The sequence below is a fragment of the Telopea speciosissima genome, chromosome 7, assembly GCF_018873765.1.
Source record: "Telopea speciosissima isolate NSW1024214 ecotype Mountain lineage chromosome 7, Tspe_v1, whole genome shotgun sequence".
Taxonomy (NCBI): Eukaryota; Viridiplantae; Streptophyta; class Magnoliopsida; order Proteales; family Proteaceae; genus Telopea; species Telopea speciosissima.
In genome coordinates this window covers 60,379,086-60,398,910 of record NC_057922.1, presented here as the reverse complement: position 1 = coordinate 60,398,910, position 19,825 = coordinate 60,379,086, and the positions used below count along the sequence as shown (strand labels likewise).

At 39.7% G+C, this 19,825-nt stretch overlaps 1 protein-coding gene across 2 annotated transcripts in view; it reads left to right on the top strand.

Annotated features, from left to right (window-relative positions):
• Positions 1–19,825, top strand: part of LOC122667213 (CDP-diacylglycerol--inositol 3-phosphatidyltransferase 1-like) — a 38,914-nt gene that overhangs the window by 1,853 nt on the left and 17,236 nt on the right. For both annotated transcript variants that reach the window (XM_043863457.1, XM_043863456.1), the window contains exons 3-10: positions 184–268; positions 345–394; positions 10,465–10,504; positions 10,686–10,730; positions 18,098–18,163; positions 18,336–18,450; positions 19,368–19,424; positions 19,528–19,626. In XM_043863457.1, coding sequence (XP_043719392.1) covers positions 184–268; positions 345–394; positions 10,465–10,504; positions 10,686–10,730; positions 18,098–18,163; positions 18,336–18,450; positions 19,368–19,424; positions 19,528–19,626 — 557 coding nt within the window. The remainder of the gene's footprint in view (positions 1–183; positions 269–344; positions 395–10,464; positions 10,505–10,685; positions 10,731–18,097; positions 18,164–18,335; positions 18,451–19,367; positions 19,425–19,527; positions 19,627–19,825) is intronic.

Below are 19,825 nucleotides of genomic sequence, written 5' to 3'. Positions count from 1 at the left end.
CCTGTTGGTTGCGGGTTCAAAACTTGGAAACAGCCTCTCCTGCAAAGCAGGGGGTAAGGCTGCATACATTTGCCCCCTCCCAGACCCTGCTGCAGTGGGAGCCTCGTGCACGGGGACGCTCTTTTTATTTTTTTATCATACGAACAAGTTTAATGGATGATCTCTGTTTGCATGGTGATGCAGGATACATAAGAATTATCTTGAACTGCATTGCTTTCGCCCAATGCTTTTCCAACAGAATACTGTTCTCTATTCTCTATTTCATCAGGTTCTAATCAATACCTTTGTCTTACTGAATTCTATAGCCGTTTCCAGCCTTATAATTCAATAGTATGTGGTTTCAGCTTTGTATGCGATGGTTTAGATGGTTGGTTTGCCCGCAAGTTCAATCAAGGTACGGTTGGATCCTGTTTTTACATCCATCATCACCTAGAATGTGTATATTATTTAAAAATTTTAAAATCAAGCGTAACTGGAATTGATTTAGTAAGTTCTAGAATTGGTGAATCTTATTTGTGGTTGTTAGCATAATCACAAGCGCATCCTAGTTCTATGAACTTCTGTAGTCCAAAACAATTATAACAGGAGGGAAATAAGTGAATTAAAGAGGAAATTGGAAGATTTAAGCTGAGAGAATCTTTTGCATGGCTGTATGTGTAACGTCTATTCTAATATCAACTGAATTTTATCGTTAAATTTGATAAAGAAGATGCTCAAACTTTTCTGAGAGGAACATTCTTTTTCACTTCAATGGCGTCTTCTTCATAGTCCAAGCCTAAGCCATGGTCAAGATCTGAGTCCCAATTATTTAATACTGTCTCATTACCTGACTTTTCTTTGCTGGAAATGTGTATGGTGAACAGTTTTCTTTTGATATTCAGCTGTTTTTATTTGTCATATATGTTGTCTTGATGTAACTTGGGTTTTCTACATAAGAAGCATTTAATCCAAAGATTTAAGAATCATACCATCCACTCATATTTTTGTGCTGGAATCATAGTTAAGCACATCAAATGATAGTGGGAAAGTATACACCATTTATGTGGTCAGAGAGAGAGAGAGAGAGAGATATTTTTCTAGCTCATCCTTAAGCAAGATGGTGGTGTAAAGGTGGTAAATGGTAACTGTAAATAACAGTGATTTAGATTAAGAAAAGAGAGACAAGGGAGAAGAAGAAGAGAGGGAAGAAGAGAAAGCTGAACTGCAACACTTTGGGGAGAATAATCACGATTGATTATTCTCCCCTCTTAATGATATATATGATAGGGCAGTCCAAAATACAAATGTCCAAAATACCTCCACTTAACCCATTCTCGATATAAGTGCTAATACCGAGAACCATATTCTCGATTTCTAACACTCCCCCTCAAGCTGGAGCATAGATGTTAATCATGCCCAGCTTGTTACAAATATAATCAATTCTCACCCCCCCCAAGGACTTAGTAAAAACATCAGCAAGTTGCTCTCCGGTTCGAACATGCTGTGGAGCAATAAGACCTTCTTGTAGTTTCTCTCGAACAGAATGACAATCAACCTCTATGTGTTTTGTCCTTTCACATAGGGTTGAAGCAATATGGATAGCAGCTTGATTATCACACCACAACTGCTTCACCCACATCAATTCACAAGTAACTTGGGCCATAGCTCGATACTCTCATTTTGCACTCGATCTGGCTACTACTGGCTGCTTCGTGCTCTTCCAAGACACCAAGTTTCCTCCCACAAAGACACAATACCTAGTAGTAGACCTCCTATCCACAGGGAACCCGGTCCAATCAGCATCACAAAACCCCTCAACCCGTCCATGACCTTGATCAGTATAGAGTAGACCATGACCTGGAGCCTTCTTCAGGTACCTCAAAATCCGAATCACAACATCCCAATGTGACGTCCTTGGAGAGGACAAAAACTGACTCACTACACTAACTGGAAAGGCAATGTCTAGATGAGTCACAGTGAGATAATTCAATTTACCAACAAGTCTTCAATATTTTTCCGGGTCATCAAGAACATCACTACTGTCACCTGTCAACTTCAAATTTGGGTCCATTGGAGTATCCAAAGGCTTAGACCCAAGCATACCTATATCTGTAGGCAGGTCAAGGACATACTTTCTTTGGGAGAGAGAAATACCTCTGCTAGACTGAGCAACCTCAACCCCAAGGAAATACTTCAACTTGCCAAGATCCTTTGGTCTGAAATTTATACTGCAGATGTACTTTCAGCTGCTTAATACCTTCAACATCATCACCAGTGATGACGATATCATCTACATATACCACCAAAAATAACCTGCCAGCTTTTCTATGCCGGTAAAACACCGAATGATCACTGCCACACCGAGTCAGCCCAAACTCCAAAACCACATCAGAGAACTTCCTAAACCAGGCTCTAGGAGACTGCTTCAAACCATACAACGACTTCCTGAGTTTGCAAACCATACCAGACTCCCCTTGAGCAACAAACCCAGAATTGCTCCATATACACCTCCTCATGGAGATCACCATGAAGAAACACATTCTTCACATCCAACTGAAAAAGTGGCCAGTGATGGGACGCAACTAGAGAAATCAAGAGACAAACAGAGGCAAGCTTGGCAACCGGGGGGAAAAAGTATCAAAATTATCAACCCTATAGACCTGATGATGCAGATTCATCACCAAATAGGGCTTGTTTCATTGGGAATAAGTCTAGAGTTGGGTTACATGCATGTTGGGCCTTTGATCCCATGGGTTTCTAATATAATAGGCCACTTTTATGGGCCTAAAATATGGGTATATAGGTTGCATACGGGATTAACCCAATACTTAGTTTATTTTTATGTTTTTTAATTGAATCGGTTCAAATTGGTTGCATCCAATTGGTTCAATTTAAGTAATCATGTGACTTGGTTAAGTGGTCATGTGATGTAAGTTGGGCTGGATTAGGACTCTATAAGTCCAGCTATGTTTTGAGTCTATTTCCTTTAGTATTCTAGTTTCCTAGTCAGTTTAAGTTACCTAATAGGTTAGGGATAGGGTTAGGCCATACATTGTTAGTGTCTAAGTCTATTTTTGAGTCTTCTATATAAGTTTGTAAGGGAGGCCAGCATTAGATACGAATTTGATTAATAAAAAATCAGCTTTATGCTTGCTACCTTTGCTCTATCATGAGTGTGCCTTGTGAGTAATATCAAGGTGAAGGGATTGGTGGATCTCCAATCGACTCTTTGCATCTTGTAGATCGGGAGGTCCTTCTTCTTCTTCAATCAAGCTTCCTTGACTTGCTGCTACTATAGATCTGCAGATCCGGTGAGTTGTTTGTTAACTTAGTTATTCCCTTCTTCCTCTAACCTAATCCACATTCCCCTCCATCCATCAAGCCCTAATCTCCATTAAACCTGCAACTCCTACCTCAACTAGGACTCCCTCATAACTCCAGATTTAGCCATCAATTTCGAACCCTACTTCCAGCCTATATCCCCCACACCTCTCCCTACATTCAACCTTAAAACTAGCCCTTCCTCTACAACCCCTTCATTCCTCCACTCCATTAAACCTAAAACCTGCAACTCAATTTTGTCCAGAATTGCAGAATTTTAAAACCTTCCCAAATCCAATTATTTTTATCCCATAATAACCCCCTAGACCTGCATATTAAAGTCATATAACACTCATTCCCAAATTCCCATCCTAAACCCTAGAATTAGCCTAAAACCTAGAGCTGTCCATTCGAACCAGCAACCCCTTTTGCTATTGATCCTGTTGTCTGGCTCCTAGTAGGTCTCCTACCTATCTAGGACTACATTACCTGAGTTCTGAGTATAACCCTTGGCGACCAACTGTGCCTTCAAACGGGCCAAGGAACCATCTGGATTCACCTTCACAACATACACTCACCGACAACCAACGGCGTTTGTACCAACAGGTAAAGGCACCAAATCCCAAGTATGATTTTTAGCCAAAGTAGACAAATTTTCCTCCATAGCTGTTCTCCAGCCAGAATGGGACAATGCCTCTGAAACAGACTTAGGGGTTGGATAAGACTCAATAGTAGAGAGACAAGAACAGAAGTTAGTAGACAAACCAACATAAGAAACAAAATGAGACAAAGGATGTTTAGTACAACTACAAACACCCTTACGATGAGCAATAGGAATATCCAGATCAGAAGGAGGAACACTTAACTGAGGAGCTGGATCTCTGTAGACAAAGTAGGTGCTGGAGGAGCAGTAGAGATCGGGGGTGCTGCATCATCACGAGGACGACGAACAAAAGTGAACCGAACTGGAGGAGGTGCTGGCCGAACAGGTGGAGGTGGCGGTGATGAAACTGCAGCCTTTGGAACCTGTGAGACAAACCGCTGAACCACATACAAAGGAATCTCATCGTCCAACTCAGAAGGAACAAAAGAACCATCACTATAGGAGGTGGACTCAAAGAAGGAAACATCGGCAGTGACAATATTTTTGAAAAATAGGGGAATAACACCGATAACCTTTTTGAGTCCGTGAATAACCCAAGAAAATACACTAATTGCTTTGGGATCTAACTTGGACAGACCTGGACGATGATCAAGAATAAAGCAAACATAGCTAAAAATACGGGGTGGTATAACAAAAAGCAGTTCAGTGGGAAATAAAAGCGAATGTGGAATCCCCCCTTGTAACACAGAGGATGGCATACGATTTATAAGGAAACAAGCAGTCAAAACAGCATCAGCCCAAAATATCTTAGGCACTTTCATTTCAAAAAGGATGGAACGGGTCACCTCCATTAGATGTCCATTCTTCCGTTCAGCCACACCATTTTGTTGGGGTGTGGCTGAACAAGAAGACTGGTGTAAGATACCACGGTCAGCCATAAAAGAGTTAAAAGGTGCTGAAAAATACTCTAGTGCATTATCACTATGCAAAACACGAATATTCGTATTGTTACTATTGTACTGAGTCTGAATTTCATTAACAAAAGTACAAAAAATTGCAAATAACTCAGAACGATGCTTCATTAAATAAACCTAGGTGACTCTAGAATAGTCATCAACAAAGGTACCAAAATATTTAAATCCCAACTTAGAAGTAACAAGCAAGGTCCCCATACATCAGAATGCACTAAAGAAAAAGGGTTTGCAGACCGTTTATTGACTCTATTGAAATAACTCACATGGCGGAGCTTTCCAAACTGACAGGACTCACACTCTAGACTGAAAGAGAATGAAAACGAGAATCCGTCACCCAAGATCCAAGTCAGCACCGGTAGTACCTTGCGGCACCCTCGTGGCTGGGCCGGCTTAGAAGCAAGCTAAGCTACCGAAAGCTTCTGGCGACTCACTTCTACACCCGGCCCGCCGCCTATCCTATCGGCTTGGAAGCAAGCTACCTGTTGCCTATCTCACCTCCCTTAGACGTAAAGGGAAAATGGAAGTGCGCGGATGCGCATTCCTGCGAAGAAAACTACAGGGGTGGTCTTAGACCAGCTTGACCGCAGGCTGGTTGTAAATCAGGCTGATTGTAAATCAGGGCACAAGAGATGAAATCCGGCCTTACTCGTTTAGGGCGACCCCCCTTTACTAAACCAAATAAGGGTGCTAGCTTTAGCTAGCGCTTAACTTCTGAAAGCTCTGCAAAGACGGATGACCCAACCGGCAATGAACTTGGTGTGGAGACAGAACACTGGAGCAAGCAACTGAAGGAGAGTCTTCAAGAAGATACAACCCCCCTTTCTCACGTCCCCTACCAAGCATCTTCTTCGTCGTAAGATCCTGAAAGACAAAAGAATCGGGAAAGAATGTTACGGACCAATTATAGGCTTTAGTAATTTTACTAACAGAAAGCAAGTTACACGGGAAGTCAGGTAAACAGAGGACAAAAGACAAAGACAAAGATTTAGTAGGACAGACAGTACCAGTGCCCGTGACTTTGGCACAGGAACCATCAGCCAAAGTAACACTAGATTCGGTAGACTGAAAAGAAGAAAAATTACCTGACATACCAGACATATGATCAGATGCACCCGAATCAATGATCCAGGGCTGAGAAGATGAGAAACACGCAGTGGCATTACTTGTCTGGGCAAAAGTAGTTGTGGAGGATGTAGAAGGCTGAGAAATCTGGAACTGAGTGAATTGAGCATAATCCTCATTTGACAATCTCACCATCTTACCTTCAGGAGATGGAACAGAAGACTCGGTACTAGCCGCTGAATTAGCATACTGTTGTTGTGGTGGTTTACCATGAAGTTTCCAACAAAAGCGTTGGATATGTCCTGGTCGACCACAATGGTTACAGGTCTTCACAGAACCAGAATTTTCACCATCATTACCATCACTACTGCCTCTTCCACCACAACGACCACGTGTGCCACCACCACGGCCCCCACTACGTCCACCATTACCTCTCCTTTGGCTAGATGCAACAAGGGCTGAACTCTCACCAGTAACCGGTGGTGATTCATGTGAACTATCATGTGAGACCCGAAGAACACGAGAGAAAGTGTCTGCAAGAGAGACAACCCGATCACCTCCAAGAACAGTAGAGCGTACTGAGTCATACTCTTGACCCAGTCCTCCCAAAAATCCCATAACCGTGAGCTGTTCCCGCTGGTCTTGCATCTGTTTCACATCAGAACTGATGGGCAGCAATGCATTCAACTCTTCAAACATTCGTTTATATTCAGCAAAATATTGGGTCAATGGACGACCCTTCCTATCAGCACGATAAAACTCCTGTGATAGTTCATAAATATGGGAGAAATTGTTCTGTCCAGAATACATAACATGTAAGTAGTCCCATAGCTCCTTCACAGTATCTATGTGAGTCACTAAGTCAACAATCTGTGAATCCGTACTATTCAGCATCTGCCCCAGAATACAAGCATCGACAATTTCCCATGCTTCATCATCTTCAGGTTTGGCCTTTGTAAAGTGTTTCTATTGACGACGGCCCGTCAAAACTACCCAAACAATTTTCTTCCACTGCTGAAAGTTACCTACCCCTTCCAATTTCTTCTCTGTAATAGACTTGGAAGAGCCCAAGACAACCTCAGCAACCTCCTCTTTTGAATCACTACTTGTATCATCTATCTCGATCAGATAAAAAATACAGCTTAAAAAATCGAACTTTAAAGGGAGTTCAATCACCAATATCGGACAGCAATAGGCCCTTCAAAGTAAGACAAATACAGATCTTCAACAAGCCAAAAACGAATTGCAAAAAAAATCAAACAAAACACTTCCAGCACCGAAACGTGAAACTGAGTTCTCTTCTCAATCGATGTCAACCACTGACCCTGAACCTATAAAAACCACAAAATTGAGACCTAGTTCTTCTTATATATTCATGAACTAGTCTCAAACATCCTCCAAAAATCGCAGCATAGGGTGCTGCTGCCCCTTCGAACCAAATCTACGAAAAACCTCAAAGCTGGAAGAACTTCAGATCGCAATTCCTATGAGAACCGAGAAGGAGAGAGTAGGTCTTAAGAGATTAAACTGATTCTCAAGAGCCTAGCTCTGATACCATGTAAATAACAGTGATTTAGATTAAGAAAAGAGAGAGAAGGGAGAAGAAGAAGAGAGGGAAGAAGAGAAAGCTGAACTGCAACACTTTGGGGAGAATAATCAATCGTATTATTCTTCCCTCTTAATGATGTATATGATAGGGCAATCCAAAATACAAAGAGAGGACCAAAATGTCCAAATACCCCCACTTAACCCATTCTCGGTTTTAGCACCCGGCGCTAAGAACCATATTCTCGACTTCTAACAGTAATCAATTTCCAAATTATAGCTTTTGGTGGAAGAATTACTTATCTAAAGCACTATGCCCATTGATATATTGATTTGTTCCCCCATTTTTGAGCTTTACTCTGAATTATCTTGTTATTGACCAGAACTATGCCCATTGATATATTGATTTGTTCTCCCATTTGTGAGCTTCAATTCTGAATCTTCTTGTTATTGACCAACAAAAAAAATTTTAATCTCATTTTGATCAGGGCATAACACATCATGTGTTCATTTAGGATTCTTGAAGAATGTTCAAGGTTAACATGGTCTAGGGTTTGAGACTTGAGACCTATCAATTAATATCGTTCGAGTTGTAAGTGGGTTCTGGTAGAATTTTGTGGACAACATCAGCTTTGGACCAATGTGCAGTGAGAAAGTGGCGTGAAGTATGAGTTATAAGTTACAGTTGGTCTGGAGTGCCATTTTATTGATTAGTTGACCATTCTAGCTGTAGTTGGTTGCAGTGTGTTAATCCTTGATGCATAACATGTTTTCATCTATGATAACAATTGTCATTCATTCTAGATGATGTTATGCTCCTGAATGTCTTCCCCTATGCTTTTGTAAGATCAATAGGAAAAGGTCCCGTTGTTTTTTCATGTCCTACTTTTTTATTCAATTCCAAGAGTGTTCTTCTCACCCCAAAAGAAAAGAAAGCAGAAAACCTATTGTAGAACCAGTGATGCAGGAACAATCCTTTGGACCTGCCCAAACCTGTTGGGGGGTCCATATGAAGATGAACCGGGTCCAATTGGGTTTTCGTGTTTAGTAGGATATTTAGTTTATTTATTTATTAGGGTTTTTATTAATTGGATTTATCTTGTAATCTTTTCTATTTTTAGTTTTAATATGTTAATTAGTGGTAGAGTTGCATTAGGATTTTTAATTCAGTTTTTATTACAATTAAGAGTGTTTTATTTTTCCTATTTAAATAGAAGCTTGTAAGCAACATACGAGGCAGATTTGAGAATGAAATTTGATTGAGTTGTTTATGGTGCCGGTTGATACGATAGCAATGGTCTTGTGACCTCTTTCTCCCCTCCTCTGAAATCTCTTCTTTTCTCTCTTCCTCCCCTTCTTGTTTCTCACATCTCATCTTCTCTCGTCTATTATCTCCTGTGATTCTCTCTTCTTCTATCTCGCATACTACTTGCGTTTTTTCCCTGTTTGCTGTTAGCGATAATATACGATGAAATTGAATGAATCGCTGATCCGACATTCTTCATCGGTTTAACTCGGGATTTTGAGCACAGGCTACCCTTCCTTGGGCGACCTAAAACCTCAGCCCTCATTCACAGAATCTTCTCCTGTTGCGAGATTGGGACCTGCAACTCCACATGGGTTCATTCTTTCCGCCAGATCTTATTTCTGGTCTTTCCCCTAGATTTTTTGACTCCTGTTTCAAGTAACTGATTGAGGGAGTCAATAGGAACTTGAGTTGCGATCTTACTGTTCAAATCTCAAGTCGATTGGAGCTCTCTAGAGGGATAATTCCTTCCCGCATGTCCACTGGGTACATGAGTCGAAGGTTGAAAATGACATCTTCTCCTCCTTTCACGATATTAAGATTATAAATCAGATTTCCCAAAATACTCTTCCCTTACCCCTTTATTCCCCTTTGTCCTTATTTTAATTTAATTCCAGAATTATCCTCCCGACCACAAGTCCACTTCCACTCACGTATGGTTCCCTTTCTCTTGTTTGCTTGAGTTTCATTTAATTATGAAATTGCCATCATCTGAATTAATTGAGTTCTATCGTTTGGAGTGGAGAGAACCCAACAGGGTTTTGTGATCCGGGTTCCACATCAACCAGCTCCTAATTTCTCAAGAATTTGCTGAAGGAGGGTCCAATTGTTGATCTATCACACTTTTGAGAGACTGTATATGATCCCAAAGAAGCTATCGAATAGAACCACAAAGGTCTCCCCAACCCAGTCTTCTAGACAGTCAAGGTTACTGATTCCATGATTCTTAATACCCTTCTCCACCTGCAGTACTTTTTTGGTGGCATATCTTGGAGGCTTGTTCATCCTTTCTTTTTGTTCCCATGTCCATGTACCATGGGCCACCCTATTCCTTCCTTAGCTAGATCCCCCAAAGAAGAAAAGCTTTCATAATTGATGAGGTTTTATATTTCGTCTTTAGGTATAACATTTGTTATAGACTTCTTTGTATTGTCTCAAGATGATTGATTACCCTATAGCTCCACGGAAGTGGCATGACTTAAAGGGGGTGGATGAGATTGGGTTTGATGGGGTCAGCAGACCAACTTGTTGGTAAGAAGCTTATCTATTCACTCATGAAGGATTAAGCTTGTTTCTGAATTGATTGTTATGGGAAAAAATTTATTATTGTTGTGAACTTCTAGAGAACCTTAAATTTGAAAGAAAACGCTTCCTCTTCAATTCGTAGATAACCTTAAGTTCCATTAATTTTGTGTCTGTTGTCTTTATTTTACTTTTTTCTATGCTTATTTTTGAAAATTTGGAGAATATTAAATTTAAAGGAATAACAAAATATTCTTTCCCCCCCTCCTCTTTGATGTGAAGGGTGTAAATTTCTCTTCCCTTTCATTATTTTATGTTATTTTATGATCTTACAATTCTTCTATAAATTGTCATTGACATTGATAGATATTTTTTTTAAAGTAAATGTTTGAGCATTGCATTTGATTCCTCTCTCTCATTTCCTGATTCAGTTTCTACTTTTGGAGCCGTTTTGGACATGGTAACCGACAGGTGCTTTTTTTGGTCAAGTAATTTAAAAAAAAATAAAATAATTTACTATTATTATTTTTATAACCGCAGTCTTCTATCCATGTAATACACTTTTTTTTTTCAATTTCAGTTTATATTAGTTGAGAGTTCATTTCCAGTATATATTTGAGGCTATTCTTGATTTTATATTTCTTGTCCACAGGGTTAGCACTGCTTGTCTGTTGGCAATCCTCTCCCAGTGTTACAGGTTGAGATTTTGTCCACTTACTTCTAACATTGTGCTTAGTATTTCTTACAAACTTATTAAAGTAGAAGGGTTTCAACTAAGAACCACTCTACAGTAGGATCGTTAATAGTTGCAGCAGATTATCAATGATAGAAACAAATCAGAATTAGAAGTAAACAACAAAATAGAAGGTAACAAACACTAGGTAATTCAACCAGCAGTTTGGTGTCAAACTTGGATTGAATGGAGTAGGCAGTGAGGAGAACCTTGCTGGAAATCACAGCCAATTCCAATGAGGGTGACACCAAAATCGAAAGTTAAGCCTTGCAGGCCAAACCAGCCAATAACTTGGACTCAAATCTGGATCGAGTGGAGGCCCTGATGCATGTGGTTTGTGCTCCAAAACTCAGCAGATTCTGATGGTCAGAAAAAGTGGAGATTTGAGTTGGTCTTGAAAATAGAAGGTAGGACTCAGAATTAGAAGGTGAAGAACTCCAATTCTTAGCTTCCAGCCAACAGCAGGGGGCTGGATTTGGGATCGAGTGGAGCCCCAACAGCAGTGAAGAACTCCAATTCTTAGCCTGTTCTGATCATTGGATGTGGAGATATGAGACACAGAAGCTGCAGCACTAAATCAGATCGCAGGGAGTGGCAGCAGTCTTCAATCGATGGGTAAGAACAACAGCAGCCTTTGGAATTGATTGGAGATGATTGGAGCCTTCAAGGATATTCATAGCAGTTGCAGTAATCACAATATAACAGCAACACAAGGGAATCGATTGGACAAGAAGAGAAGATGGAGAAGAAGGGAAAAAGGATCAAGGGGATTCGGCTCTCTCTTTGGCTCTCACCAGCCAGGCCTCTCAACCCTTCATGTCACTCACAATGTACAAGAGAATCTTCATGCTTCAAAGCAAATTTTCATTCAACTATTCAAATTGTGGTAGGGTATAAATAGGACTCATAGATGAGTCAAACAGAAAATAGAAAGTATAAGAATTAGAAGCTAATGAGAATCGCAGTCTCCTTTTGGGATTTGACTTGCCTTACATGAATTAGAAATCTAACGAAAAAGAAGGTAACTAAATTGGAAGTCTTTTGACTAAGCTTCTAAACAAGAAAAATAGAAACTTCTAAAAAATCTTCAAGTCTTCAAGATACAGCCGGCTCTCTTTTAGTGGACCCCACATTAGATTCTCTAAGTCATTAATGTAATCAAGTGGTCCCCACCAAGGATACCCATCGGCCAGAACTTGTCCTCATAGGTTGAGCATACTGCCCTTCACTTAAAGACTTGAATTTTTATCATTCAAATGAGTACTACCCCCACGATTCTTCTAGTAATATTCTAACCAAGCCAAAATAAGGGGCTGCGACACTGTTCACGTGAACAGTAACGCGAACGGTGATTTGGCCTCTTTTTTTTTTTTTTCTTCATGTTTTCTCCTATATTAACTCTCCCCCTATTAGAAAAAAATCGACCTCGAATTTTGAAGATGGTAGGGTAAGCTTGGTGTGGTGAATGTCAAATTTCTGTCCAAACAATTATTCTTGCAGCTCCTTGAAGATACAGATGTAATCCAGAATGTGTGGAGTTCGTTCTTCAAAGTACTTTGGTGGAATAGCAAATTCCATGTGTTCAACTCCCACATCATCAATCGTATCCATGGGATTGTCCACGAATGTTTTTTCGACCTTTCTTTGCTTCAAACTCAAGCTCTTTAAGTTCTTCCTTGTCATTCACAGTCTCCTCAATGGTTTCTTCGTGTTGGGGGACCATAATCACCTTGGCTGTCTCTTCAGTATCATAATCTAACAGGTCAACATCATTGTCACCATCAAGGGCTGCATTGACTGCCCAATCATCATCGAACTGAGGCTCGCAAATCTGTACATTGGGGTTAGCTTCCATACCCGTAATGAATGAATTTAGCGTCTCTGATACCTTGACGCATTCGACATAGACCTCCTTGGTACTTGGTAAGACCACTGAGTTGTTGGTCTAACATCTGCAGAATTTCTTCCAGTGTCATAATAACATTGGTAGGAGGTGGACGAGGTGGATAACGCAGAGGTCTATCCATGGTTGGCTGCCTGGAATTTTCTTTCAACCCTTGTATATCCCTCTCCATATAAACAAATTTGTCAGTCAACTGTCGAATAACTAGAGCAAGATCATCATTAGTACTCAACGGGGAGCATGGTGAGGATTGTTGGAACTCTCCTTATCACCCATAGCTCTGATACCGAATAATGTATAAGAGGTTCAACTAAGAACAACTCTATAGTAGGATCATTAATAGTTGCAGCAGATCATCAATAATAGAAGCAAATCAGAATTAGAAGGTAAACACCAAAATAGAAGGTAACAAAATTGGATTGGAAGTCTTTTGACTAAGCTTCTAAACAAGAAAAATAAAAACTTCTAAAAAATCTTCAAGTCTTCAAGATACAGCCGACTCCCTCTTTTAGTAGACCCATTATTAGACTTAGACCCATTATTAGATTCTCTAAGTCATTAATGTAATCAAGTGGTCCCCACCAAGGATACCCATCGGCCAGAACTTGTACTCATAGGTTGACCATACTGCGCTTCACTTAAAGACTTGAATTTCTATCATTCAAATGACTGTACTGCCTCCACGATTCTTCTAGTAATATTCTAACCAAGCCAAAATAAGGGGCTGTGACACTGTTCACGTGAACAGTATTTTGGCCTCTTTTTCTTCATGTTTTGTCCTACATCACTTATATCATGATTGATTTAGTCAGCTGTAACAAATGAGAACCTTAAACAAAACCAGAATCATAGAAGATAGAGAGGATAATGTTATCGTGTTACAATCTAATAAGGAAAGTAAAACTGAATAGGAAACTACTAAGTGACAAACGTCAAAATAGGAAACTAAATAACCAATCACTTTGGGGACTCTTCCCCTATCATGAATACACCAAGCACACTATTACCACCAACTTAACACTTATCCTCAAGCTGGAGCATACAAATCTCCCATGCCCAGCTTGGAACAACATTTCAGAAAGGCAGGACTAATAAGGGACTTGGTAAACAGAGCTGCCAACTAGTCATCTGATGAAACAAATGGAGTAACAATCAGCTTCTTCATAACAACATCCCGAACAAAATGGCAGCCAACCTTGATGTGTTTGGTTTGTTTGTGAAACATTGGATTGTTGGCAATGTAGATTGCAGTCTGATTATCACAGAACATCTTCATGGGTTAAGTAATGGGAAAGCTCAACTCTTGAAGAAGTAACTTCAGCCACATTAACTCTGCTGCATTATGAGCCATAGCTCTATACTCAGCCTCAGCATTGGACCTGGTTACAGTAGTCTGCTTCTTGCTGCGCCAAGAGACAAGATTGCCACCAACAAAGGTACAATAACCAGTAGTGGATCGGCGATATCGGCATCGGCCCAATTAGCATCATAAAATCCAACTAGAGCAGCATTTTGGTGTGGATGATAAATAAGCCCCTTACCTGGGGCCCCCTTTAGGTGCTTCAAGATAAGATAAGCCGCCTCCTAATGAACTTTCTTCATTGGCTGCATAAACTGACTAGTAACACCCACAACAAAGGAAATATTAGGTCTGATTAGAGTCAGATAAATAAGCTTTTCAAATAATCTTTTGTTCCAGTATGGATCCTCAAATACTTCACCATCATTTGTGCCAAGCTTTTGATGTGGATCCATAAGGTTGTCAACTGGTTTGCATGCAAGCATACCACTTTCAGGTAAGAGATCGAAAACATATTTCCGTTATGACAAACTAATACCTTTCTTGCTTCAAAGTACTTTAATACTAAGAAAATAACTATGAGAACCTAAGTCTTTCATCTGAAAGTGTTGATGTAGAAAAGCTTTTACCTCTTCAATATCGGTTATGTCATTGCAAGAATCCCAGATACAATAATGTCATCAACATACACAACCAGCACTACCACCTTAGAACCTCGTCGGCAAACAAACACTGAGTGATCAGAATAGCATTGTGAAACCCACACTTGGTAACAATTGAGTTGAATTCGTTAAACCAGGCCCTAGGCGATTGCTTCAGTCCATAAATGGCCATGGGTAGTTTACATACTTCATGTGAATTCTCCCTAATGTAATTCTAGATTGGTAGGAAACCAACTAGAACCAATAACCGGGATTTGCTATGGATTGGGAAAATCGTCTAGGTCAAATTATGTGAAATTGTGAAATTAGGGTTAGGGTTTGATGGGACATAGGGTTAGATGTTAAAGGGTTAAGTTAGGAGAGTGGATTATATAAGAGAGAAGAGATGCTGAAAGTTGTAGTTAAATCAGATGACTAAATCTGAAATTATTGAGGAATCCTAGTAGAAATAGGAGTGAGAGGTAAAAGGGTAATTACAGACAATCGGCTGGGTGGATGGTAATGAAATTTGAATCAGGTCTCTCTTAGGGTTTGAGGAAGATTTGATCAAAATTTCAGCAGGTTCTAACGGTTAGATTTGACTGGGCAGAATTCTCGCGAAAATCACCTTGCATGTGACCTTCTAGAAGAGAAGAAGAATAATTACAAAATTTCAATTTCAGACTTGTTGTTTGAAAATATCTTGAACCTTGCAGAGAAATTCCAGCAACTGAATATGTTTCCTCAAGAGATCGGCTGTGGCAGAATTGAAACTTGAATGAAGCTTGATTGGAGGTTGATGGAGGGGGTTGGGGAAGGGGATGGCTATCTCAGCTCACCCTGGGTATCTCACCCAACCTATCTCAGGATTTTTAACAAAGGCTAGAGCCTTTATTTCATAAGTCAGATTCGTGTACAATGTTGGCTTCCCTTACAAACTTATATATCCTTAATTAATAAGGCAACCTAAGTTGGCGTGATTATTTCATCAATCAAATTTGTGTACAATGCTGGCCTCCCTTACAAACTTATATAGAAGACTCAAAAATAGACCTAGACACTAAAAAGGAAAGGCCTAAACCTAAGTTGACTAAGAAAGTGAAATAATAAAGAAAACAAACTCAAAACAGAACTCTAACTAAACTAAGGAAGTAAGTCCCGTTTTCCTATTTTCTACCCATATTTTAGGCTCATTAAATTGGCCAATTACAAAATAAACCCATGGGATCAAAAGCCCAACACCTACATAACACAACCCAAAGCTTATTTCCACTAAAATAAGCCCTAAGTGACTTATTTACATCACTCCCCTTGTAAGTCGCCATATAGAAAAGCATTCTTGATGTCGAGTTGATAAAGGAGCCAATCCAAATTGACAACCAAGGAAATAAGAACTCGGACTGAGTTGAGAGGAGCAACTGGGGAGAATGTCGCAAAGTGGTTCATACCATATGTCTGAGTAAAACCTTTTGCAACTAAACTGACCATAAGCCGTTCAACAGAACCAACCGGATTGTGCTTGATTGTATACAATTAGCGACACCGTACAAGATCCTTACCGTGAGGCAACTCCACCAGGGTCCATGTCTGGCGAGAGATTAAAGCATCCATTTCGTTTTTATAGCCGCTTTCCATCTAGGATGAGATAAGGCATGTTGATAAGTCTGGGGCATAGTTATCAAGGCGGGAAGGCGACCATGGCGTTTTAGAGGGTCAAAATTTAAGGCGACACCGCCATGGTGCCCAAGGCATCCAAGGCGACCAAGGAGCCTAGACGCCATGGCGACGCCTTGATAACTATGGTTTGGGGAATAGAGTTAGTAGGTATGGACAAGGCAAGATTATGTGCAGGAGATGGTAAGTGAGATAGAAATATAATCCTCAATTGGGTAAGCAAGCATGGTTTTTGTGTGCAAGAACGTGCACCTTTACAAAGGGCCACTGGTAAGTCAGTGGGAGCCTCAACCGAAGGAGGAAATTGAGTGGTGGGCTGTGCAGCTGGAGGTGGCACCGTCCGCTTACGCCATTGATAGACTTGCAATGGAGAGGGAGAGACAACTAGAACAGTATCAAGGGGAACAAGTATAGGCAATGGGGGGTGGGGTGGCACAATTATTATCGAGCACAAGAGATGAACTAGTCATAGGAGGAATAAAGGAGGGAGTATCTTCAAAGAAGGTAACATTGGTGCTAACAAACTGCCGATGAATAAGTGGGTCATAACATCGTCCCCATTGGAGGTGGTACCGTCCACTTACGCCACTGATAGACTTGCAATGGAGAGGGAGAGACAACTGGAACATCATCAGAGGGAACAAGTATAGGTAATGGGGGGGAGGTGGCACAATTATTATCGAGCACAAGAGATGAACTAGTCACAGGAGGAATAAAGGAGGGAGTATCTTCAAAGAAGGTAACATTGGTGCTAACAAACTGCCGATGAATAAGCGGGTCATAACACCATACCCTTTGTGAGCTCGAGAATAACCAAGAAAAATGCACTTAACAGCTTGAGGTGACAACTTATCTAGTAGAGAGTGCAAAACATGAGCAAAGCAAACACAACCAAAAACTCGTGGCGGTAGAGAAAACAATGATGTGTCGGGAAAAACAATAGAGAATGGTGATTTGTTACCTATAATAGAAGAGGGCATCTGATATATCAAATAACATGCAGTGTACTACATCACACCAAAAATGACTAGGAACATTCATATGAATCATCAGAGACTGACTGATATCAAATAAGTGTCTATTTTTGCATTTGACAAACCCCATTTTGTTGTGGGGTATATGAACAGCTGTTTTGGTGAATCATGTCATAATCAGAACAAAAGGCGAAAATTTCATGTTGAGTGTACTTAAGTGCATTATCAGAACACAAAACTTTAATATAAATACCTAATTGAATCTTTATTTCATTGTAAAAATTTTTAAACACATGCAAAAATTCAGAATGGTCCTTCAACAAATACATCCCAGTTAATCGGGAATGATCGTCTACGAAGATAACAAAGTAAGAAAACCCTATTCTATTTTGACACAAGAAGGACCCTAGATGTCGGAATAAATTAAAGAAAATAAAGATGGACTTCTTGCAACACTCCAGATGAGACACAGACTTGCTCTGATACCACCTAACAGATGAGAGCTGTAAACAAAACCAGAATCAGACGAGAGAGGGAGAAAGATGAAGGGAAGAGAGAGCAAGTAATGAAAGAACCGATCCACCGGCAGAATCTGTGTGTAGTTGCTAGAATCAGTGTGTAGTTGCTGCCGCTGGACTCTATTGAATATATAGATAATGTTATGGTGTGACACAATATAATAAGGAAAGTAAAACTGAATAGGAAACTACTAACCAACACAAGTCAAAATAGGAAACTAAATAAACTATCACGATTAGGACTCTCCCCTTATCGATAATAAACCAATCATACTATTACCTCCAACTTAACATCAGCATTTTTTTGGATTTATTTTGCAGGCCTGGATTGTTTTTCTTGCTCTTGCTTGCTTTAGATATTGCCAGCCATTGGCTGCAAATGTACAGGTATGATGTTCAGATTTCAGAACCCATATTATTATATCCTGATGTTTGCAAAAAAAATGAAAACTTTTTCCTGGGAGATGTTCCTATGTTTAGCAGATTTATGGTGAATCTTTAGAACCCTTTATGTTAGCTTTTTTATAACTATTAAATAAATATTGCTCTGTTGTTGCAGTACTTTCCTATCAGGTAAAGCTAGTCATAAAGATGTTAAAGACAGCACTAATTGGCTTTTCAAAGCATACTATGGTAACCGGTTGTTTATGGCTTATTGCTGTGTGGCATCCGAGGTGATTAATACAGCTTATCCCCTTAAGACAATATTTATTTCTTAATTTGAATTGGTCATGTAAGACTAGAACCTGAATAGGTCTAATCCCAGGCAGGATCAAAAGAAATTCTCCAAAGAACAAGAAAGAGAGCAATGGAAACAAAAAAAATCATATGAGGGAACCAAGAGAACAATAAGAGGTAAGAATAAGGGAAACAAGAGAACAATGGGAAGTAAGAATAAGGGAAACAAGAGAACAATGGGAAGTAAGAATAAGGGAAACAAGAAAACAATGGAAACTCAAATGAGGGAACAATTTCCGTGGTTGAAGTAAAAAATAAAAAAAACCACAAATTTGTAACCTGTTGAAGCAGCAAAGATCTTAATGTAATAATCTTCAAGAAATCAATGTGACAATCAGTTGAAAGAAATCCCAGCAGCTTGTAGCACATTTGAACTCGATTTGAACAAAATTACGGTTTGGATTCAATAAGCGATGGAAGGAGATGGGGAAGGGAGGGCATCTCACCCAACCTATCTCAGGATTTTAACAAAGGCTAAAGCCAATGTTTCATTAATCAAATTCGTGTTCAATGCTGGTCTCCTTTACCAACTTATATAGAAGACTCAAAAATAGACTTAGACACTAAAAAGGAAGGGCTAACCCTAACCTTAACTAATAAGGTAACCTAAATTGACTAAGAAAGTGAAACAATAAAGAAAACAAACTCAAAAAATAGGACTCTAACTAAACTAAGGAAGTAAATCCCGTTTTCCTATTTTCTACCCATATTAAGGCCCATTAAATTGGCCAATTACAAAATAAACCCATGAGATCAAAAGCCCAACACATATATAACACAACCCAAAGCTTATTTTCAATAACATAGGCCCTCCAAGTGACTTATTTACATCAATTGGTGTCTGATGGTGCAGGTCATTTACCTCATCCTTTTCCTTCTTGCTGAAAACCAATCTGAAAGTGTGATTGATGTAAGTCTTTCTAGTTCTTGGTTGCACATCTTTCACTTTCACAATGTTGATGTCTGAGGAAGGTTCCTAGATAGTCTTGAGTTTTTGTATTCTTTCATTTCAGGTTCTAGCAAATAATGTGACCAAAATTTCACCTCTTTCTTTTCTCGTCGTTTTGGCTTTGTTTGGATGGGCAATCAAGCAAGCAATTAATGTTATACAGGTATAATCTTGGACTTGTGTTAGGTTCTGAAAAAAAAAAAAAAAATCATTTTCTGCTCAGTTCTGAGGGCCATTAAGAAGTTCTTCCTTACTGTTTTTGTTGAATTCAAAGTGATTAGATTTTCAGTTGATCGAAATGCTCATAAAATCCCTCTACTCATCCATTTTTTTTCGAAATTCAGTTTCCGAATTATATTCCC